The 23,755-nt window shown below is 54.0% G+C and overlaps 1 protein-coding gene across 13 annotated transcripts in view; it reads right to left on the bottom strand.

The window, feature by feature from the left end:
• LRRFIP1 (LRR binding FLII interacting protein 1) overlaps positions 1-23,152 on the bottom strand; it is a 133,564-nt gene extending 110,412 nt beyond the window's left edge. For 11 of the 13 annotated variants that reach the window (XM_076006093.1, XM_076006079.1, XM_076006083.1 and 8 more), the window contains exon 1: positions 22,991-23,152. In XM_076006093.1, the coding sequence (XP_075862208.1) occupies positions 22,991-23,086 (96 nt within the window). In that variant the 5' untranslated portion in view covers positions 23,087-23,152. The remainder of the gene's footprint in view (positions 1-22,990) is intronic. The other 2 variants (XM_076006089.1, XM_012755643.3) reach the window with 2 other exon arrangements.
• Positions 23,153-23,755: the final 603 nt, after the last annotated feature.

Below are 23,755 nucleotides of genomic sequence, written 5' to 3'. Positions count from 1 at the left end.
GATTTCCTTTTTCTCCAGCAGCTAAACAAGCACCGGCCCGGAGACAGCATGTTGAAACAGTCGTAGCTCAATCACCCCGACACCGAGTGACTGACCCCCGTTCCACAAGGCACGGCTGCAGCTTCCATCGGCCAAGACCCTGATTTCGGAAACTTTCTCCCGATAAGAAGACCACCGACCGTGGACTGGTTCTGGCCGGTTTATGGAGGCTGCATACTTGAGCGCCTTTGTGTCCTGAAAAGACCTTTTGAGATACAGGGCCTGAGTGTAATAAGTATCCATCCCAAATTGAACATAGGTCATATGTAACATGCATGTTTAGTCGATACACATGCGGTAGGACCCCCTTTATGAATATTCATAGATCCTCCTGTAACCTGTTGAATATGTATATTTGCTCAACCCTTCAGCCTAAATTCCTCCCCTCCTCCGGTCTCTGGCCTTTGCCTGAGGCTACGCTTCCCACCCTGCAGGCTGTAACCCTTTATAAGAAATAAAGTCTCCTTTCTAAATTAATAAATTGTGTGATTTTTAAGTTAATATAGCTCTTGATTTTCCTTTAATTTCTTCTCACTGTAATCCTAAATTGCATAAAAAAGAAGACTGCACCCAAAAGGAATTATATACATGGCTCTAATTACTTCTTTAATTTTTTAATACATAACGCACATTGCCACTGTAAGCCAATCATTATTTTAGGTTACATATGGAATTCCTAGCAGGAAGTCTCCCTTACCTCCCATTCCCCAATCCCCTGCGTACAAATTACAGTTTCATGGAGTTATAGCCAGAAACAAAATGAAGCAAGATGAAAATAACTTCAATAACAAGACTAACAGTTTATTGAGTGAATAAATCTCAGACTGGGAGCCAGTTTCTTGCATTTCATAAAATAAAGGGAGACCAGAAAGAGCTGTCTACCCTGTTTATGAATTCTGAGTCTTTTTCCTTAGCAACCTAATAAGAAACAAAGCAGTATCTCCTTTGTTTTGTCTTTTGTTATTTTAACTGACGATTACCATCCCCGGACTTTCCCCCTTTTGCTCAGATGGTAGGGTTTCGTTCAGCACTGGCCTGTTGTGTTGCTTTCTACAGGAATACATAGAGCCGTTTTTGGTTATTTTATATTCAGGAGTCAAAAATATGGCATAGATATATCCAATCACAAAACAAGCAAGCAAATCAGCTTTAGTTTATTTAGTAGACTTAGTTGAGCTACCCTGTGTGTTTTCAAACTCATTTTAAAGATGACAGATCTGTAGCAGAATCAACCGGCATGTCATTTAGCGTTCACTAGCGTGAGATTTTGGAGTCATCTCTGTTGCCACCGTGAATTCAGCTTCTTAGAAAAATTGTAATCATCAGTCTTTCATTTAAACATGCAAATCCTCTTCATCAGAAGATGAGTGACATCAAGAAGGTAAGACTTGCCTTGAGTCTTCTTAAATGAAAAACAAACTAGCGTGACTGTAGCTTTCTTGTCATGCACTTATTGTTTTTGATTGCTATGCCCTAGAGCAGTCGTTCCTCAGCAGATCTGGGCATATGTTTTTCAGTCATTTAGCTGCCCTCAAAACCTACCACTCCAGCCACCATGGCAGAGAGTGACGGTCCAAGTCTCTCAAAGCCACCGGATGCTGCGGCTCATTGCAAAATAATGACTAATATTGTAAAGGTTGTTAATGTGCAGAGAGATACTCTTATTCATAAACACTGGAAACCAAGTAAACACCCAGAATCATTAGAGTCATGTGGATAGCACCTCAAGCCACTCTTAGGGCCAACAGTTTTATCTCAACCAACTTCATCCAGATGAAGACTTTACTCCCACCGCGAGTCTCAGTCACGCATGGATTTCCTAAAATCGTCAGGTTGCTTTGAGTACGAATGCGTGTGTGATTTCCTCAGTGAACGGACAGGCCTTGTTGAAGGTAAAGAGCCCAAGCGGTGAGCCACCCGCTGAGGCACTCAGACAGAGGAAGAAGTGGGCAGGGACGGGTGGGGGGCTGAGGACTGGGCGTGAGAAGTCGGCCCTGCCCGCTCCCGGGACACGCGGTGGCAAGTCTGCGTCCTGCCGCTGAGTAGCCGATAACCCTGGGCAAGTCCTGGGCCATTTTTCAAATAAAGGAAACGGGATAGAGATAAGTGACCTCTTCGCGGCTGTTTTATTTAACGCTATTCATCTTGGGAAGCACTTACCAACCGTCCCTGTTGACCTCAGCAGACAGCTCAGCGATGCCTCTTTAATGTGTCTTTTATAGAGTCAAACCCCGGCGGGTAACAGCTGCTCTCCACCCCGTCCCCAGGGTCCCCTGCCGCTCTGTCATCTAAATGGAGGGACAGCCAGCCTCTGCTGCACCTACCCTGAGAATGCGCCCCGCTAATAAATGCCACTGAGTCCAGCACACCCTCACGGCAGCCACAGGCGGGGCGACAAAATCCAGAGGAATGACATGATGAGAGGCTCTAAAACAAAAAGCCGGGCTCAGAGTTATCTGCAGACAGACGGCGTCCTAAGGACACTCACCCTCTCGAGAAAGCCCTAGCGCTCAGGCGGTCCGAGCCTCGCTGCCGGGTCCCATCTGCTGGCTCGCGCCCGGGCAGGGCCGGCCGTTCCTTCTTTGGCAGGAAACTCGGTGGCCGTGGAAATGTGAGCCAGAGACGGTCCTGAATGGCGGGCGGGCGTGGGGAGACCAGGCCACCCTCCTCCTCGTGTCCTCAGGGGCTGCCGTTCCGACAGGGAGCGAACGTGGCTGGAAGCCGGTGTCCTGCCGCCTGCCCGAGTCACTCTGATGGCCCCAACTGCAGGGAAGCCCGAGAGTAGAGCAGGGACTCCCTGGGCCATTAGGGGTCGTCTCTCCGATGGGGTCCACGCGTCTAGATGGAAGTGCTTTCGAGCTCCAAAATTGTGAAGGGGCCCGAACAGATGACGCAACACGAGGGGACCACGGCTCCGACATGTCAGCAGTTCTCACGGTGAACGGGGGCGCTGGCAGAGGGCAGGCTGCCCCGTGTAAGGGACAAGCCTGGGTTATAGGGAAGCAGGACCGTGTGTGCGTGTGCGTGTGCGTGTGCCTTTGTGTGTGTGTGTCAACAGCTTTACTGAGTTTTGATTTACAAGCCATAAAATTCATCCACGTTAAGTGTATAATTCAATGATTTTTAGTACGTTTATTGAGCACTGCAGCCATCACCATGATCTAAACTCAGAACATTTCCGTCACTCCAAAGGTGTTTGTTTTATATCATCTGCTTTGTATAATCTGGTCTGTTTTGTAGAATCGATTCCTGGAAGTACTGTTAGCCCTGCCTGAAAGTTATACTGTATCAAGAGTCTGCCGGATTTGGGGCAGCCTCCAAATTCATGGTGAAGTTGCCAAAAACATTGCTTTTTTTCCTTAACTTTATAAAAAAAAATTCTTTTTTTTTTTTTTTTTTTTTTGAGACAGGGTCTCTCACTCTGTCACCCAAACTAGAGTGTAGTGGTGTCATCGTAGCTCACTGCAACCTCAAACTCCTGGGCTCCAGCGATCCTCCTGCCTCAGCCTCCTGAGTAGCTGGGACTATAGGCACTTGCTACCTTGACAGGCTAATTCTTTCTGGTTTTAGTAGAGACGGGGCCTCACTCTTGCTCAGGCTGGTCTCCAACTCCTGACCTCAAGCGATTCTCCTGCCTCGGCCTCCCAGAGTGCTGGGATTACAGGGGTGATTTTAAATGCACGCCCCGGATCCCCTGCACAGGTAAGCTCCTTCACAGCAGGGTGTGCCCTGCTCTTTTTACATGAGTTCTGGTCTCCGCTGCCTGGTCATACCTGTCCCGCCTCCCACATGGCATGCACACCCCACTCCCCACCTCAGTGCCCGGCTCAACCCTGCCTCCGCTTCCACTCTTCCCCCAACCTTTGTAAAGAAAAATTGTGGTAAAACACACACACAACGTAAAACTGACCATCCTAACCATTTTTAAGCGTGCAGTCCTGTGGCATTAGTGCACTCACATTGCCGTGCAACCGCCACTGCCATCCATCTGTAGAACTTCATCTTCCCAAAGGGAGGCTCGGTCCCTGCTGAGCACTAACCCCCCACCCCCCACCCCCCACCGCCAGCCCCCGCACCCACCACTCGACTCTCTATCTCTGTGAACTTGACTCCTCTAGAGACCCCACTTAGGGGATCACACAGCATTCGCCCCTGTGTGGTTGGCTCATCTCACTTAGCACAACGTCCTCAGTGTTGTGGCATGTGTCAGAATCGCCTTTACATTGAAGGCTGAATAATATTCCACTGCATGTCTGACCACATTTTGCGGCCACTGATGACAATTTGGGCTGTTTCCACTTCTCAGCTATTGTGGACAACGCCATGAACACTGGGATACAAATTGCTCTTTGAGGCCTTGCTCTCAATTTTTTTTTTAAGCAATTCATTTATTTTTATTTATTTTTTATTGAAAAATAAAATATATATTTATGGTGTGCCACGTGATGCTTTGAGATACACACACACACACACACACACACACACACCACAGAACAGCCAAATCAAGCCAATTAACATGCACACTCCCTCCCACACTTATCAGTTTGTGGTGAGAACGCTTAAAGTCTGCCTTAGCAATTTTCAAGTACACAATATATTCTTATTAACCACAGACACTGTGATACACGATAGGTCTCTTTAACTTATTCCTCCTAACTTAAACTCAGTATCATGTAACCGACATCTCCCCCCATCTTCCGGTAACCACCGTGCTACTCTGCGCGTCTCTGAGTTTGACTTTCAGATTCCACGTGTGAGTGAAGTCACGCGGCATTTGTCTTTCCGTGCCTGGCTTATCTCACTGTTAACACAGCGTCCCCCGGGCTCATCCACGTTGTCAAAAATGACCGATTTCCTTCACTTTTAAGCCCGAACAGTATTGCGTTGTATATCGGTACAGCGTATTTTCTTTACCCACCCATCTGTCGTGGACACTCGGGCTGATGCCAGGTCGCGGCTGTTGTGAACAGTGCTGCAGTCGACGGACATGCAAGTGCAGATACCTGCTTGACATGCTGATTTCATTTCCTTTGGAAACACACCCAGAGGTGGGATTGCTGGATCACACGGTAGTCCTATTTTTAATTTTTTGAGGAACCTCCATAACTGTTTTCCATTATGGCTGTAATAATTTACATTCCCACCAACGGTGCCCAAGGGGCTCCCTTTTCTCTGCATCCTCTCCAACACTTATTATCTTTTGGGATTTTTTGATAATAGCCATCCTAACAGGGGTGGGGTGATATGTGGTTTTTGAGATAACTAGAAAATCTGTATATGTTTTAGGTATTGGATGACGCCAAGGAACTCATGTTAGTTGTGTTGGGTGTGAAAGCACCGTGGTCATGTAAGAACATTCCTGCCGCAGACGCACACACCGAGGAGTGAGGGGGTGAGGCACGCGAGCAGAGAACGCAAGGAGAAGAGGAAGACCCAGACGAGGCAGGTAGGCAGAACCCCGCTGGATCTGGGTGACAGGTGTGTGGGCGTTCTCTGCACTAGTCTCCCTCACTGGGGGCATGTTTGACAATTTGTATCTTAAAATTCATTTTTAAAACCCTCCCACTTAAAGAGTGAGATATATATCGTATAAATTTAGTGTACCCCTTAAGGACTACGAATTAGCCTCTGAACCCCACTAATCAGAAAGCCACACCCCAGAGGGACCCAGCGAGCCTTCCAAGGTGGATGTGGGGGGCAGAGTGCAGAGCTGCCCAGAGAACAAATAGGTTCCCCCTCATCCTGGCATTCACCCGGCCCCCCAAACCAGCTAAGGTCAGACCTGAACATGCCCTCTCTGGCCGCTCAGGGCCAACCCCCGGGCTCGCGTCTCATGCCTTTCTCTCCCAGCCCACACCCAATCCACCCGCACACCCTCTAGGCTCTACTGGCAGAAGACAGGAGGAACGCAACCACTCCTGGCCACTCCCACGGCTCTACTCTGGTCTGCGACCATCACTCCTCCGGGTCACCGTGCCAGCGTCTAGCCTCGTCTGTGGCTTTCGCCCTCGCCCCCAGCCGTCTGCTCCTCCTACAGCGCCGTGTTGCTCGGGAAGCGACGGCCATTCACACAGGAGTCAGAAGGAGGGGTGCACCCTGGGCTTCTGCAGTGCGCAACCTGCCCAGCCAGCCACCGCAGTCCTGCACACGGCACCATGAAGAATCCTCTTAAGACACAGGCCAGAGGGCCAGGCTTCCAACAGAGCCATTTAATAGCTGCCTACCTCACCGGGCAGGGGGCCCTCAAGTTTCACAGCCACCTGGACGGCCCCAGGGGCCTGGGCCCCAGTGCTATCCGCACTCTCCTTTCCTCCGACTCTCCCTCCCTGTGTATCCCTTCGGCCTCTTCTCTCCTCACTGTCCCCCGGCCAGCCTGAGTGCTCAGAACAGGGCACCACACCGTGGGGTGACTGGGTGAAGCCCAGCCCCTGCTCCCCCAGCCTTGCGGGGGCTGCCCTGCCTGAGGGAGGGGACACCCTCTCCTCTCCTCGCCCTGCACCTGTGGGTGGGGTCTTCCTCCCTTTTTCTACGTTGCACGGAGGCCCCCACACCTGCCAGAGGAGCCTGCCCGGCTCCCTCCCCCCATCTTTGCCCCAAACGACCTGCCTGCCCCTGCAGGTGGAGGTCTCTTGCACCAGAGAATGAACCTGCACAGGGGACAGAGTCGTGTCAGCAGGGGCTGAGGGAGGACGATTATCCGAGGCCCCGAGAGAGCTGCGATGGACTTCTCGTGGGCCACCGCCGCGTCACACCCGCCCTGTCCTGGCTGACACTCGGGAGGTTTCGGATATTAACATCACAGGAAGGAGGGTTCTAAGTGGAAAAAGTCAAATGAAGAAAAGGGAACCGCGGGATAAAGGCGCGTGGGGGGGGGGTAGATTTGCAGTAAAGCCGCAGTGGTCAGGAACCTCTACCCACCAAACGGCACATTCGATCTATGCAGCACGACTACCAGAGGTAAAGGAAAAATCAACAGAAAAATCAATAATGCCAGCAACTCCTCCTTCCTGTGACCTCGCTTAGTCACCTTCCACACGGGACTAACAGTATCCCCCGCCTGGTCCCGCCAGGCTGCTGTGACAAAATACCACGGATGGACCAGGCGGCTTAACCAGCAGAAATCCATTCTTTCGAGAGTTTTGCAAACTGGGAAGTTCCAGATGAAGGGGCCAGCAAATGCCCGGCTTGCAGAGGCCGTTCAGTGCTGCATGTGTGTTCACGTGACCTCTACTCCGTGTGCACGGGGAGGGACAGCGAGGGCCCTGCGGTTCTCTCTTGCAAGGACAGCGCTCCTACTGGGTCAGGCCCGGCCCCTGTGGCCTCCTTTACCTTTAACACTTCCTTAGAGGCCCAGTTTCAAACAGGGCCGCAGAGGGGGGTTGGGGATTCCACAGATGAGTGGGGGTGGGGACATTTACCCCATAGTGTCACTGTGTTAATGAGCCAAGAAAAGGGCTCAGAGCCCATGGTGCACATGACCAGCTAGTAAACCTTAACCCTGTGGTGCTGGCGCCCGGGGGAGCCCGGCGGATGCTGCTGGGGACAGATTTACTGCTCACGTTTTCTAGGGAAAGACTGCAATCCTCTGCAATCCAGACGTTTTCTTTTCTTAATTGTCGAGTCTGCATTTTCTTTGATCTTCCTCGCATTCCCACGCTCACCACTATTCAGGAGAAATCCTACAAGTCAGCTCATTCCCCTTCCTTCCATTAGACTCCCCCCCCCACACAGTCTACTCATTTTAACAGCAGAAAGTAGGAAACAAAATTAGCAAAAACTGTGCCCGCTGCACAGCAGTTCCTTAGGCTTGATGGCCAACCAGGCTTGGGCTGACCCGAGGTGCCTGCTGCCCGCTGTCGGGGTTCTTCATCAATGTCCCATAGCGAAGCCAAACAAGCGCTTTTAAAAACTGAGGTCTCACCTCAAACTGGGGGGGGGGAGGGTAAGCGAGTAGATCAAGAACCGTGACATTGAGTTAAGAAGAAGAAAGTCGCTATTCTTTCTACCTATCACGTAAGGCCTTAATTCAAATAATGGTCCAAGTATTTCGCCACCCTCCCTCCCCTAAAAAGAAGACGAAGCCAAAAGAATCATCTCCCACGTCTATCTTGTCCGCATGCGTGTTAGGACCCGGAGCACAGGCGGGGCGGATGGCCGAGCACCCGCCTTTCTGCTGCTGGCTCTGCAGGCCGCAGGAGAGGAGGGGAGCAGTGTGGGGCGGGAAGGCGACGGCCGCCCATGTCCCCAGCGGCACCCACGACACGCGAAGGTTTCTGAGAGACCCAGAGACCCAGCGGCATCCCGGCAGTGAGGAGTGAGGAGAGAGGAGAAGCAGGGGCTGGGCTTCGACCGCTCAAGGGCTCCCCGGTCCCTGCTCTCCAGTTCACTGGTTACTCGGGACAACCCGCTTTTGATAGCCACGCCAGCCACAAAAAGAATCGCATACCCGCCGACGAGTTCTAGGGCGACACAGGATGCCTGCATGACCGCCAGGCATTTCTCTCCAAATTTACCAGCGTGGCGACCATTAACCTTAGGGCCACTAATCCCCGATGCTCCTCCCTGAAGGCTGTGACCCTACGTGTCCGTCACCGGTGCGTGCTGGGCTGAGTGCCCCGCTTCCAGGGGACAGCGCAGGGCCAGGGAGGAGCCGCAGCTTTACAGCGGAGACCCCTGCAGACACCACCTTAGCCAGGCAGGTGACCAAGGCCAACATCCCCAGCGATGACTGTCCCCTCCCCCCCCCCCGCCCCCATGCAGGTAACAGGTGCCCCCGCTGGGACGCGAGGGAGGGGGCGCGTCCCCTCCGTGGGGCTCTTCCCCCAAACCCGTGACCTCGGTCTAATCAGACAAGTCCACACTGAGGAACGTGCTGCAGAATACCTGCCCGCTACCCTTCGGAATCGCCAGGTCAGGAAGACTAGGAAGGACGGAGAAACTGCCGCAGATTGGGGGAGTCAAAGGCCACCTGATGAGGAAAAATGCAGCGTGGGATCCCGGAACGGATCCTAGAACGGAGAAGAGCCTTTAGCGGAAAAACCCGGGAAAACCTGTCACTAGTTTTTAAAAAACACTGCTGAGAAGTCGCGCATCCCCGCGCAGACGAGCCTGGCTAAGCCCTCCAGTTTCCCCAGATCACCTCCAACAGCCTCTCATTTTTATTTCCAGCGGAACGCCCCGACCTACCGCCCGCCTGGAACGCATCGGCGCCGCGCCTCTCCCCAGACGTTACCAGCCACTCCGCGGCGCGCAGGGCTCCTCAGAGCCCCGGCTCGTGCCAGGTTAAGCTCGGGCAAGGGCGGCTGTTTACTGCTCCCGGCAGGGTGTGTTAGTACACCCCCATCCCTCCAGTCGAACCCTCCACCCAACAGGGAGCCCCGCAGGAGAAGGTTCTGCAGGCGCGGCCCAGTGACTTCAGCCCCGGCGAGTGCCGGGCGCAGCGGGGGCCTTCCCAGGGCGCGGGGGCTCATTGCACTGGCAACGCAGGCAACTCCATCGCCCGCACGGCGCCCGGCGAGGTCAAGTCCCAGCACCAGGATCAGTCAGGAGATTTTTTCCAAATGCGTACACCAGGAGAAGAGCCAACGGAGGAACACGAGGGAGGAAAAGTTGTAAAACGCGGAGCTGGAAAGAGGGAGCAAGAGTTAAGAGTGAAAAGGAGAAAGATTTATAATAATTTCTGGCTTTAACTGTCACTCTGGATGCTATTCCTTGTGTGGGGGGGTGGTGAGGACCCAAACCACCCTGGAAAAGCGAGGTGGAACCGAAATGCGTGTCTCAGAGGGTCCACGGCTCGCCCACTTCCGTCCTGCCGGCCGCGGGCTTCCGTAGGTCCCCACTGACACGCAAGGGGCCGCTGACGGCCCTTGGGAATCTCCTTCTGGTTGGAAAAGAATCTGAACTTTCAAATGTCACTGTGAAGTAGGACTAAGTCCACTCACTCAGTCGGTTGTTCTTTCATTTGTTCATTCATTTGTTCGCTCGTTCTTTCATTTCATTCATTCATTCCCTCACTCACTCGCCGCCACTGAACCTCAGCAACCCGCGGCCTGCTGTGTGCCAAGCGGCTGGCGTGCAGGGCGGGGGCCAGGCCAGGCTCTCCTCTGGCAGAGCGGAGGGAGCCCCATGGCAGGGGCACAGCTGAGGTTGGGGAGGGCCATCACTGACAAGCCTGGGCTCCTGGCATCCGTGGTCGTCATGGCGATGGCGACTCTCATCCATCTCTTTCTGCTCCATGTGGACCGGAACAGGCAGGGGCTCGAAGGCCAGAGAAGGCCACGTGTGTGCACAGCTTCGGGGCCAGGCTCCTGCACCTAAGCTCAGAGACGCCTGTCACTCGTCTAAGGGGGCAAAGCCAGAGCTCGGTGACGCCGGCCTCGGGCCCAGGTCTCCTGACTGCAGCCCGACACTGGCCCTCTAAACTGCACCCTCCATGGGTGTCCCGGACAGTTCCTCAGGGGTGGGGGAAACGTCTCTGGTCGTGGAGTCAGGAGGAAAACTCTCACAGCACGAGAAATCCAAGATGCAGCTACCGCAGGGCTGGCCTTGGCGGGAAAGTTCCGCCTGGGCTCTGGGACAGGCGTGGTTTCTTGGTGGTGCGGCCTCCTGCCGGAGAATTCTGTGAGGTTGTCAGTACGGGCACAGGACCGTCCCTCCTCCTGATCTAGTCCTCCTTCTGATGGGCCCGTCGGGCAACAGGACGGGCTGCCAATGGGAGGCACCCCACGCGGTCATGCCGAACGTGGACAGAGGGAGTTTAAGCTACGTGGAAGAAAAGTACTGTATTCAAAGGTTTTCATATTAATAAGACGATATTAATGACCACCAAACCACACAGGAATTCCATGTGTCCTTTGACCTTCCTTCCTCTAGCAGGTGGTTCCTGGGTGACGACTGTGTGCCAGGGACTGTGCCACCCTGGGGCCCACCCGCGACAGGGCCAGCGAGGCCCCTGGAGAGCATGCGGTCTACTGGGGGAGAAGCCAGCAAGTGAAAACCGCACGGAGACGAGTGACAAGGAGGCGCTGGGGGGCATGTGGGAAGGAGGCACACCCCAGGCCTGGGCCGAGAGCGGGCAGGTGGGGAGGCTTCCCCAACGAGGTGCCACCTCCGCGCGCCCTCAGGGGGGAGGGGCCGTGCTGGTTGGAGAGAACTGAGCACTCGCTCAGGTGGCATCGACAGGACTATTGGCGAGTGTCCCCTTCTCCACCAACTCTGCCTTCATTCTGCAGGCGAGGAGACTGAAGCTTCAAGAAGGTCACGGGCCCATGTCACAGAGGTGCTTAGCAGCAGAGCTGGGGCTCCACGTACATGCCTGATGAAGAAAGGATCACTCACCACTGAACCCTGCAAGGGCCCAGGAAAGGAAGCACCATGGCTGCCTAAAAAGGAGTCCCCTTAAGGGCCGGGTGTGTAGCCTTGTCTGAAATACCACATGAACTTGCTGTGCTTTGCCATATTCAAAAACCACATTTTAAGAGCAAGCTGTTGGATAGCGTAGAGTACAACTGTCGAACTGTAGGGCAATCCTCCCACCACATGCTATATTTAGTATCGCTGATTAACTATCAGGTTCTATGCTGGAAAAGATTATTTAGGAAATAAAAATAGATTCGATTTGTGACACTATTCACAAAAATGAAATTCGAGTAAAAAGGATTTTTTAAGGCCAGGTGCGGTGGCTCATACATGTAATCCTAGCACTCTGGGAGGCCAAGGCAGGCGGATCGCTCAAGGTCAGGAGTTCGAAACCAGCCTGAGCAAGAGCAAGACCCAGTCTCTACTAAAAATAGAAAGAAATTAATTGAACAGCTGAAAACATATAGAAAAAAAAAATCAGCCGGGCATGGTGGCGCATGCCTGTAGTCCCAGCTACTCGGGAGGCTGAGACAGGAGGATCGCTTGAGCCCAGGAGTTGGAGGTTGCTGTGAGCTAGGCTGACACCACGGCACTCTAGCCCGGGCAACAGAGAGAGACTCTGTTTCAAAAAAAAAAAAAAAAAGGATTTATTAAACCTTAAACCAAAAGGAATATTAAAACTGAACTTTCAATGAATGAGAGGTGAATGCCCCAGAACTTTACCGTGGCCACTGTCCCTTCCCGCCCCATCTCTGCAGCCTGAGGGCAGGAAGGGCTAGTCCTGGACAGACATGATTGCCTGTCACGCTTCCCTCACGGAGACCAGCAAGAGCGGAGGGACGGAGGCTGCACTGCGCTTTCTTGGAGAATGATTGGGGGTGTAAGGACAGTGTCCTGCTGACATGCACAGACCCAGGGCAATGCACAGGCACAAGCACACGACAATGACCCAGCCGTCTATTTTAAGAAGTTCAGCTATGTGCATTTGCAGGAGACATGCGGACCATCATAACCCCACGGAAATGTGTCAGTCCCTGGTTTTTTTGTTGTCCAACATCCAGTCCCCCCCTTCTCACCTGGGGGACGGGCCTGGCGGTGGGGCATGAGTGGGTCTCGAGCCCTGCCCCCACAAGTGAGAGAGAGAACTGGGGTCTTCCCTGTCCCTGCGCCCCTACAGCCACACCTGGAATTCGAGTGGTCTGAACAGGCAAAGCGAGTACCCTGGGTGTGCTGGTGCCTAGTCCTTGCCTTGCAGCCTCCCGACTGGGAGAAACGCAGTGCGTCAAGCCGCCCAGCTGTAGAACCTCGTTATAGCTGCCGCCCCCGCCCGCCGCCCGCCACCCACGCGGGCAGACTCTGGGACGCAGCAGAGCGCGGTCACGTTTGCAGCCGAGTCTCCATTTCCTGGTCTGCAGCTGAGTCCCAATTCGGCTCCGCCACGGCTTCCAGGGCACCTGGGGCCCTCCGTGCTGGTTTACAGGAGGTTTAATTGGAGGAAACGCTGAGCAGAACACGGTTTGCTCAGCTAGTGCTTTCTGTCCCCCGGAGAACGGTCATATCCAGCGACAAGAGGTCAGAGGGAAGGATCAGGTTTCTATAACTGAGGGGTGGCTGGCTTGGAGCTCAAGGTACGAGCCCGGCAGTGCAGCAGGGAAAAACCTATGACGGTGACCCTCAAGCAGGCGCTCTGCTCCGCAGGGGGCATTTGACAGTGCCTGGAAAGGTGTCTGGTTGTCACACCGGGGAGGGGAGCTACTGGCCGCTACCGGGCAGAGGCCAGGGACGCTGCTAAACAGCCCCAGCGTCCAGGACAGCCCATGACATAGAATCATCCAGCCCAAATCCCAGTGGTGTCCGGCTGAGAAACCCTAACACAAAACAAAAGCAAGAGAAAAAACTTCAGAAACTGAAATAAAGAGCTGGCAGACCACGCGGCTGTCACCTCATCTCAACTCATCTGGCTGGCAAGCACTGCAGGTTAAAAATAGGCAGGTAACTTAGTAGCTTCTGAGAGGGCAGATAAGCCCGAAGATACTCAGTGCAGAACAAGGCTGGGCCAGTGGCCCCTTATTTCCAGGAAGCCAGGAAGACCCGGGGTACGCAGGCTAGGCAGCTTTCGAGCAGAGCAGCTCCAAAAATCTGACGGCAACTTGCAGCTGATTCTTCATCCAAGACCAAGTAAGCGAAAATGCTACTGGAAACAGAGGGGCCTTTCTGACTCAACGCAAAGAACGGCACGCAGGCCCTAAACTTATAAGGAAGTACACAGGGGCACTGACCCTAAAGACACACACCTATTTACAGTGACAGCCATCAGTGCTTTTATTGAGTTCATTGAATTGGTCCCAAGGGCCATCGGTGTCCCTCTTGTGCACGGGAGCTTGTCATTCCTGCATTTCTCTCCTCCCCTTTCTCTCTCCCTCCTGCCCCCATCTCAGCCCCGGGACACATGCCAACGGGTCAAGGAGAACTGCTGCCTCCTCCCATAGACGGACAGACACAGCCACCAAAGCTAGCAAACGAGCACCTCCACCGAGCTGGCACCTGCCGGGCACCAGGAGGCGGGCGCTGCAGTTGGTACAGGCACCCCGGTTATAATATCACTCCGCCTTCACGGAAAAGGGAAAGATGAACTTGCCTATCGTCACACAGCTCAGGAAGGCTCCCCCTGCTCTTTCCAACAGCCAGCGCATTTTCCCCATGCTGGGCTCGGGCCACAGCCTGGCCGCTGGTCCCTGAGGCCACAGCCCCGCCAGGGATCCAGCCTGCCACAGGCCAGTCCACCATTTCACTCTTCTTCTGTGCCTGGCCGTGAGTGGCACACAGCCCCCTGTATGAATACTCAGTAAGTATTGCGCATCACACAGCCGTACCTCTATTACGACATGTCGCTGCAAAGACCGAACCACTGCTCTAGAACTGCCCTGTCCAGTACACAGCCGCTAGCCGTGTGTGGCTACTGAAATTTAAATTCATTTAAGTAGAATTTAAGATGCAGGTCCTCTGTTGCATGAGCCACGTTTCAAGTGCTCGGTAGCTACACGGGACCGGCGGCTACCACCATACACATTTCCGCACTGCAGAAAGTCCCACGGACGGCACTGCTCTGGGGGCTTAAAAATAAGCCTGAGGTTGCTTAGAGTAATATCTTAGGGCACCCGGGGTGGAGTCATGCCAGTTCAGTCAACAGGGACATCCCATCTCTCTAAGCGTCAACCCGAAAAACCCCACATCTTCCCAGATGCCTAAAAGAAGGTGACAAATAAAAATGAAAGAAGCCAAGAGCATGGGCGGCAAGATGGTAAACCTACATGACGGAGGTGTTAAAAGCACAATGACCGGCTTTAGATCTTCTGGTTTCTTTATGTTTAAATAGGATCCTAATCACTGTGTGATTTTTTTCCTTCACTCCCCTGAGCCAAGAAGTGGGTGGAAACTTGGTAACATGATATGCCAGAGGAGGCACTGAACGGGCCTGGCCCTCGGGTACTTGCTGATCCAGGGCTTCGCCCCCTGCCAAGCCCGGATCACATTCTGCCTACCTAAACTCTCCAGGTAGTTTATATTTGTTTCATGGGAAGTATATCTCAGATCTTAGAGGATTTTCCAAGCAAATCAATGAATTGTTCTTGATGCCTGAAGCTATGAAAAAAATCTCGTTTTTATTACTCTCTTTATTTGATCACCTAATTTGACATTTCGTTCCACTCTCAGTAAAAGAATACCATAATGATTGGCTCTCTTGCTTTTAGAGGGTAACTGCCCTTTCCTGGTGTAAGTCTGAGATTGATTTTCAACTTTCTTCTCAATCCCTACCACTCCTTTAATCAAAACCAAAACTGCCTATAGGCACCAAATTAGAGAGTTCTGCGCTATGAACATTAAGCAACGCTTCCTCCTAACATTGGCCTTGAGCGTAGGGGACTGGGTTCCAACCGGGGCTGTGTGTCCCCGCCCTGGGGACCCATCGTCTGGTACCCACACTGCAGCCTCCCCATTGCACCCCAGGTGGTGTTCTGCTCACACCTGGTGACGTCCCCCCTCCTGGTCTTGGTTCAAATCATACCTGCAATTTTTAGTGCCTCACGCTCAAATACGAATCCACAGCCAGGGACCACCACACATCTGGGAAAGGCTCCAAGATGAGAGACAGAGGCCAAAACAGACAAAACAGAAAAGGAAACAGGAAGAAACAGACCAAAATGCAAGGGAAAAAAGAAAATTTCAGGAAAAAACAAAAAAAAACAAAGTGAGTATCCTTGGAGCAATAAGCATTTTTGAATCAGGCAAGGATGCTATAAAAAAGTAACAAGGAACAACCAAAAAAAAAAATCTTGCAAATTAAATATAGAACAGGTAAACTTAGTAGGAGGAGTGGAAGGTAAAGTTGAGTAATCCCCCATATAGCACTACTAAAAGACAGACGAGAAAATAAGAGTGAAAAGGAACTTTCATCCAAACAACAGGAGTTCCTGTAAGATGGAACAGAAAAAATGATGGGGAGGGGAAATAATCAGAAAAATTTCCCAGAATTTTAGGATACCGGTTTCCAGATTGCCTGAAACCAATGAATGCTCAATAAATGAAAAAAAAAATCCAGAAAACTGAGGATAAAGAGATCCTGAAAGCTTCTAGAGAGCAAAAGTGGATATTATATTAATACAGGATACTGAAAATATACAAGGCATCAAGATTCTCAAAACAATCCTGAAAGCTAGAATAAAATGAGAAAAATATCCTAAAATTGTTTTCAATTTAACTTTTTTGATATTTATTAATTTATTCTATTGACTAGGTAACAGAGTCACATGGTTCAGATATCAAAAGAGGATGAAAATTTATACTTCACACGGCTGCTTCCACCTACAACCCCACACCCCTTGCACTGTGTGTTCTGCCAGTGTTTTTAATGCAAATGCAAGACAATTATAGCCTTTCTCACACAAAGAACAGCACACTATTTTTACTTTCTGCATGTTGCTTTTTTCAATTAACGATACATACTGGAAATTATTTCAAAGAATACCTAGAGTTCTTCATCATTCTTTGGGAAATTATTTTTAACCTAGAACTTTATACGCAGCTGAACAATGAATCAAGTGTGATGGTAGAATAAAGACATTTGCAGACTTGCAAATACTTAGAAAAGGTGTTCTTGCTCAGAAAGCTACTGAAGGATGCGTTCCAGCAAAATGAGATAGCAATCCAAGAAAGAAGACAATATAGCATCCAGGAAATAGGGCTATAACTAAAAAAAAAAAAAAAATGGCAAAAGGAATTCCCAGAATGGCACCAAAGGGAATGACAGCTATAGCAAACCTGGAGAGCAGCCTGACCAGATTAGATCCAGAGGACGGGGGTCACTCGGGGCTAGATTTCTAGGGGGGGAATAAAATAGAATTGATAGACTATTTGATTTACTTAATCATACAGAATATAGTATTGTGATAGATTATCTGATTTTTTTTTATTGTTGAAAATTTTGTGAAGAATTAGATATGAAAGATGTAGACAGATGACCAATTGAAAAAAAAGAAATCACTCTAGAAAAAAACAAAAGGTTGTATAAGGAAAGAAACGTTATAGTACACTGCTTGGCTCTGCAAGCAACACTATTCACCTAGTCTGCAACATCACCATCATCACTGGCATTTACTAAGCATCCACTACGTGCCAATCATTGTTCTGAGGTCTTTTTGTGAAATATCTCATTTACTCTCATAACCACCCCGTGAGAATTATACTCTTAAAATGTTCCTATCTTATCTACTGGGGAACCGAGGCGCAAAGCAGTTAGGTAATTTGCCATAATCGGGATTTGAGCCCAGGAAATCGGACTCTAGCACCCATACTCTTAACCAGTCTGTCATTCTGCCCAGCTAATACTCATGTAACCCAAGACCACAAAGCAAGTATGGTGTGGCGGAGAGGAGAAAGGGAAGGGGGAAGTGGGCCTGAGCCAGGTCCAAGCGCACCAAGCCCTCATCCTTCCGTGCAGGAAGCCAGCTGGTAGTAGCTAAAACTGATAAACCCAGACGCAGCATGTATGCACATTATTTATCAACACGGAGAGAATTCCCAGATCACGCAGGGTCTCGCAGGCCATCCGAGGACTTGGCTTTTACCGAGTGATACACGAGAAGCCGTTGGAGAGTTTCAATCGGAGAAGCGACATGATCTGACACATCTTAGAAGGACCACAGAGCTGCTGCGTGGAGACTGGCCTCAGAAGAGGGGCAAGGGTGAAAGCATCTATTACGCTAATGGAATTAAAAACTAATTTTCTGAAGATGAGAGAATGGAACAAGAAGACGCGAGAGACACACAGTAAGGCGGAGAGGAGCACGGGACTCCCACTCAGGAAATGTTACGCCAGACAGTGAGTGCAGAGGTCGCCTGGGGACAGTGAGGCCCAGGGACGGGTGACGCTGGCTTGACCGCAGGACGCTGGCTGCAACAGGGTCTTGGATGGAGCCTCAGAACTGATCCAGGAGACAGCCTGGGTGACAAACTAGCACCTCTTAGTTACTAGATGACCTTAGGCAAGCCCTGTAGCGTCTCCGAGCCTGTTTTCCCTCTGCCAAAGGGAGACACTCTAAACTCCTGCGCTGGGATTTATACTAATTATGGGAGTGAAGCTTCTAAGAGTACCTGGCACCCTGCAGGCTCAGAGGCAACCTCTGTCCCCATCTCTCCTTTCCTGTCCCAACCCGGCCGGGCCTACAGGTGTCAGGCAGGCTGGAGCCTGGGGCCCCTGACGTCCTCTTCACGTCTTCCACGCACAAATCCAACCCTAAGCACTGAGCCAGGGAGGCGCTACAGACCCACCCAGGAAAGGAGGAGGGGCGCAGCGGGCTCTCTGTCGGGGGTGGGGCCCCAGGCCAGTGGGGACCAGCAGGACCGGCCACAGCTGAGTTTTGCCATTCCCTCTCCAACCAGGAGCATCTTCTGAGAATCACACAAACAGCCCAAGGTCACAGGCACAGTGTTTGTGACCCCTGATGGCTCGGACTTCGTGATAGAAATCTGGAATGCGGTTGTGTCACAGTCCTAAAGCCGAGGAGTGGCCCTGGGGGACCCGGGGTGGCTGTGTTAGAATTTCAAGCAGGGCAGCTCTCCCTGCTGGACCTCCCTGTGTTCTGTCCCTCCCCCATCCCCACTCCTGTGGAAGGAGGGTGCAGGACACTGTCCCTGACTGCAAACCACCGGTGACACTGGACGGCACCTTCCGGTCAGGGTCTGGTCGGTTTCTGCCCACTGACCGGCCTCAGAAAAGCCAGTTCGTGGAGAAAAAGTCATGGAGGGAGGGTACAACCGCAGTGCAACAGGGCATGGTGACACGTCCCACATCTTGACTGGGCTCAGGTGAATGCCGGCCCAAGGTCACCGCGCCTGCAGGAGTGTGGTCCCTGCAGCTGGGCTCGTCTCAACTGCTCGGGGCCAGGGAGCCAGGTGGGGTCGGCGCTGGGAAAAGGGAAGCGAAGGTTCTGAACCTGACTTTCAGGCTGTTCTGAGAAAGATTGTGCACGGCACACCTCGGCTTGGTGCTCGGCAACCTTGAGGACAGGGACAGGGTCCCTCGACACAGGCTGACCACGATGGCTATTTAGGAAGGACGGGGGGGGGGCAAAGTGGGAGAGAGATTTAGGATTAAAATGCCCTGTATTTACAGACTACCCAGATGAGGGGCGCAGGCTCACATGGGGCTCCCCAGAAGCAGAGCCCAGGGCTGTGAGTGGCGTGAGGGAGGTGGGGGAGGGGGGGCGGGGAGAAAGGGCATGGCCAGCAGGTGGCCTCACCTGGAGTCGCCCCAGCCTGGCCACGCCAGCCCAGGAGCAGCAAATGCACCACAGAGTCGGTCCCACCTGAGACACGTCAATGGCCGGGGCTGCCCTGGGGTGGCGTGACCCCTTCCTCCACAAAGCCACCTTCTGCGTGGCCCCTTCTCCAGTGACAGGGGTGCTGTGAGCCCTTCAAGGGCCAGGAAGTCAACTCGGGGCCAGTGGAGGGGAGCAGGGTGGGCCACCAGTGTGCCCAGCACGGTCGTGGGGCCAGAGGACGCAGGTCCAGTTGGACCAGCTTGGAGAGGACACTCTGGGAAACAGCCCTGCTGAGCGAGGGAGGGACGCTCCTGGGGCCATGGCGAAAGGAGAAGCACGCTGCAACGTCGAAATGACCGCGGCTAAGACCAGTTACGGACGCCGCCCGCAGAGATACCGCGCCTGGGCCAGGAGAGGCATTCCCCATTCGAGAGGAACACCTGGACTGCCTCGGGCGTGGTGACAGCCGCGTGGTTTTATCGGAAACGTGGCAGGAGAGGAAAATCTACCTGCGTTGGAGACGCCTGTCCAGATGTGAGCAACGCGACTCACGTCTGCAGTCGTGAGGTGCTTCCAGGGTGCTCGCCGGGCCGTTTTCCTGACAAACATCTTGCCCGAATTCCCCCGCGACAAGAGAGCGAGAAGCAGCCGGCTCGCGCTAGTGCAGCTAGGCGTTTGAAAATAACAGCTCTATTTACTATTCACATAAACCTGCCTGGAGTGCAAGCCATCATGCTAACTGCAGGCTGGCAACCTGTGGCTTCAACCTCCCGCCCGCCCTGCCTCCCGCCCCCACCCAAAAAAAGCGCAAAGGGGCCCTAGTGGCTTGCATTCCCCCCTGACCCTCCCGGAGGTGCACTCTCCGCGCCTGACCCCACCCGCCCTGCCCCTCCTTAAGGACGGAGTTCCCCACAGGCCCCCGCACCTCCTCCAGTGTTCCCGGGCAGGCTGGCTCGGCCCAGGTCCGGGATGGGCCTCGCTTGCCATGCTGGGATCCACCCCGCTTGCCACCGGGACTGTGCTGGGCCCCTGAGTCAACCGTGCTGGCCACAGAGGGCGGCCGGGGAGACACCTGGAGTTTATCGGGGAGACGCTTCTACCTCTCAGGTGAGAGCCACCAGGAGGGTCGAGCGTGGGCTCCCGGGGGGCAGCCGAGCGGCCAGTCGGCCTCCACCAGGAACGGCAGGGGCAGGAGAGGCTGCCGGGGAAGCCTCCCTACCTCCCGGCTTTCTGTTCTCGGGCCAGTATAGTGCCCCTTGCCAGCGCCAGTCCCGTCAGGGCTCCTGTCCCGGCAGCCAAGCACCCCCACTGGTACATACATCCTTCAAGAGCTCAAAGTGCCGCTTCCTCCAGGAAGCCGCTTGCGAGCCCATCGTCCGGCTGCAAGCCTCTCTCGTTTCCAAACCTTCAGAGCCCTCTGCCCAGGCCCTGTATGTCGGGTCACTTCCCGTCTTCCGTTAGTGCCACTGATCTGCAGATCCCAGTGCCCTCCGACCCAGCTTCTCGGGGGCAGCTCCCTGCCAGGCCGCTACTCCCCGGCTCCTGGTCTGCCTTGCGCGGGGGTTTGGGGACCATGACTTGTCCCTGTAGAGTCAATGAGTGACCGAGAAAGTACTGAACTTCGGGCAATTGTGTTGATTTTCATAAGAATGCTTAAGAACTCAATCTGCCATTTGAATAGTGAGTTTAATTTTCGCAGTTGGGGAATAGAATTCGATTTGTAGTAAAACATGAAATGTTGCACCTGCTCCTTCCACGCCTATCAATATGTGCCACTCACTACTCGCAGCAGCTGCCTCTGTGGTTGCTGTTCATGGCAGGGTGTGAGGGGAGCTCTCCTATCTACCCGGAGCCTGGTCACAGACTTCATATCTGCGACCCACTTTCTTTAATCCTGAAGGCCCAGGGGCATTTCTCTTTCCCCATTTCAGAGATGAGCAAACAGAGGCTCCGAGGAGCTTGAGCGACTCACTTTCCCAGGACGGCACGGCCAGCGGAGAAGCGTGTGGCTTCCAAGCCCAGCTCTGACTCCCGAGTCTATCTTTGTAACCGCCAGCTGCACCTCCCTGGACGGGAGGCAGGACCTCAGGGCCGGCAACCGGGGAGCATTCCCTTCCTTGCCTTTCGTTCAGTCTATTTTTATAAAAACCAGCAGATAAGAGGCAGACTTTGGGAACTCTCATTCTTCTCGTTCCTTTGCCCCGCAACCACAGATGGCAAGACAAGGCCACCGGTTCACCGGTCACCTCTGGCCCTCCCAGGGGACACTTGTTTGACGCTATGGTCAAACACATACATAAATGACTGTCGTCACAGGAGGTGGGGGTGGTGAGTGATAGTCAAGCTACTATATTTAGCAAATATCTATATTTAGCCTAAGGTCCTTTAAATGCCTTGTGCTTCTTTTGTTTAAGAATTGGTGCAACAGGCACCTATTGTATGCCTGGCTCTGTGTTGAGCTCTTAGGACATGACAGTGAGACACTGCCTGCCTGGGTGTCACCCTCTACAAGTGAGCAAATACCGGTGAGGCACCACGGCGGGGGTGGGGATCAAGAGCCAGGGGAGCCACGTGGGGGCTAGGAGGCTTATGCTTGGGGCCACGCCAGAAAGCTAGGCGTGGGGAGGTTTCACATAGCATCTACAGTGGGCTTCAAGGGATGAATAGGAGTTTGCCTGGAAAGCCCATTTGCCTCCTATAGAGTAAAACGAAAGTCTTCATTCATCCAACATTCAACAAATACTGATTGACTGCCACAGGTCCATAAAAGCAGACTCAGGTATTTACAACTACCAACACCTCATAACCGGTTGTAGAGTGGACCCCAATAAATACCTGACTGATGCAACCAGACACCACAGCCTAAACTGCCTGGGAGTTTTTCCATGTGAAAATAACATGTATAACAGAATAACTCTGCAGCAAACCCCAATACGGAAGGGAACCTAGGAGGAGGGTTGCACCCACGCACATGGCACACGATTCAAAGGGCACCAAAGGGGATACCACAAAAAATGAAGCTTCCCTTGTCCACTGGGGCCCCAACCCGCTTGCTGCCCTTCCCCCAAGCCGCTGCTCCCTAACCGCTGTACATCTCTCCGGATGTCACCTGCGTCGTTCAGCCTTAAGGCAGAACCCCCGTGGGAGAGGAAAGGCATTTGTACAGATCCTTACACCAGTGCACCTTCAGTTCGTTACACTCAAGTTCATTACCGAACGTGATCTCCGGTGCAATAAACTCTGCCCAGGAAACTTTAACGAGAACCATTCTGTGCGCCTGGACTCGTTTTCAGGCTCAGTCCAGAAACGGGGTTCACAGTGACCCCAGGTTCATCTCCAAGCTGCACCCCACGGGTGACAATCGATGGCAAACTTGGGCCATGTCGGCGGGGCCATGTGGCCTCCAGGGACCGTCCACTGGCCTCCAGGGTGGGCCCTTCTCCCATGCGGCACAACAAAGCGGGGCGCTCGCCCCCACCGCCCGGCCCAGGGCCACCTAGTGCCGCTGCGCAGGGGCTCCTCTCCCCAGGGGCAGCGGCGGGGAGGCCGGGGAGGGGGAGGGCGTGCAGTGCCGGGTCTGCAGGCTGCCGAGGTCAGAGGGGGGCCCAGCGCTGAGAAACCGCGCCCCTGCCGGCGCCCTGACCGGCCCTGCCTGCCGGAGGCCACACGCTCCTCCGCAGGGACAGACCGCCCGACGCCTGACAGCTGCCGCGGGGCCACCGCGCCCGCCCAGCCCGCATAACGGGCCGCCCCCGCGCGCCCGGCGCGCTCACCTCCCGCGCAATCTGGTTCAGCGCGTCGTCCTCCGCCGACAGCCGCTCCCGGTTGGGGAGCCGCTTGCGCCCCGAGCCCTGGGTGCCCATGTCCATCGGCCCGTCGCCCGCAGCTGCCACGGGACCCGCCGCTTGCGCCCGCCCGGCCCGGCCCGCTCCGCCCCTCCCTCCGCCGCGGCGTCATGGCGTCAGCGGGCGCAGGCTGGGGACGCGGGGGCGCGGGGGCGCGGGGAGGCCGGGGGACCGGGCTGGGTGGCGGGACGCAGAACGCTGGGGAGGGGAACTAGGGCGATGGCGTGGGACGCCGGGGGCCAGGCACGCAAGGGTTGCGAAGACGCCAGGGGCCAGGAACTACGGGGGTCAGAGATAGTGGGGACGTGGGGAGGTGGGGGGGGACCAGGCCGGGGCGGTGGGGACCCGCAAGAACGCCGGGAAGGGGAACTGGGGCGGGGACGCCGGGACCTGGAACTACGGGGCCAGAGATAACCAGAGTCGCGAAGACGCCAGGGATGCCCAGGGCCGGGCACGCGGGACCCGGGGGACCATGGGCGCGGGTAGGCGGTGGCTGGGAGCTCTGGAGGGTGGACCTCGCGGGGGGATTGTTTGACTGGGGCGCAGTGGTGGAACGCCCCGCCCCAGGGCGCTGGGCGCCGAGCTAGTGGGGATGGGGGTGGTGGGCAGGCTTTAAGGGGCTTGGGTTGTCAAGGCAGGCGGGTCTGGGCAGAGGGGCGGGCACAGCGTATGGTTTAGACTGCCCCTCCCCCA

The sequence above is a fragment of the Microcebus murinus genome, chromosome 8 (assembly GCF_040939455.1).
Source record: "Microcebus murinus isolate Inina chromosome 8, M.murinus_Inina_mat1.0, whole genome shotgun sequence".
Taxonomy (NCBI): Eukaryota; Metazoa; Chordata; class Mammalia; order Primates; family Cheirogaleidae; genus Microcebus; species Microcebus murinus.
Note: the sequence above shows the minus strand (reverse complement) of the source record. Positions and strands in the feature narration are given on the sequence as shown.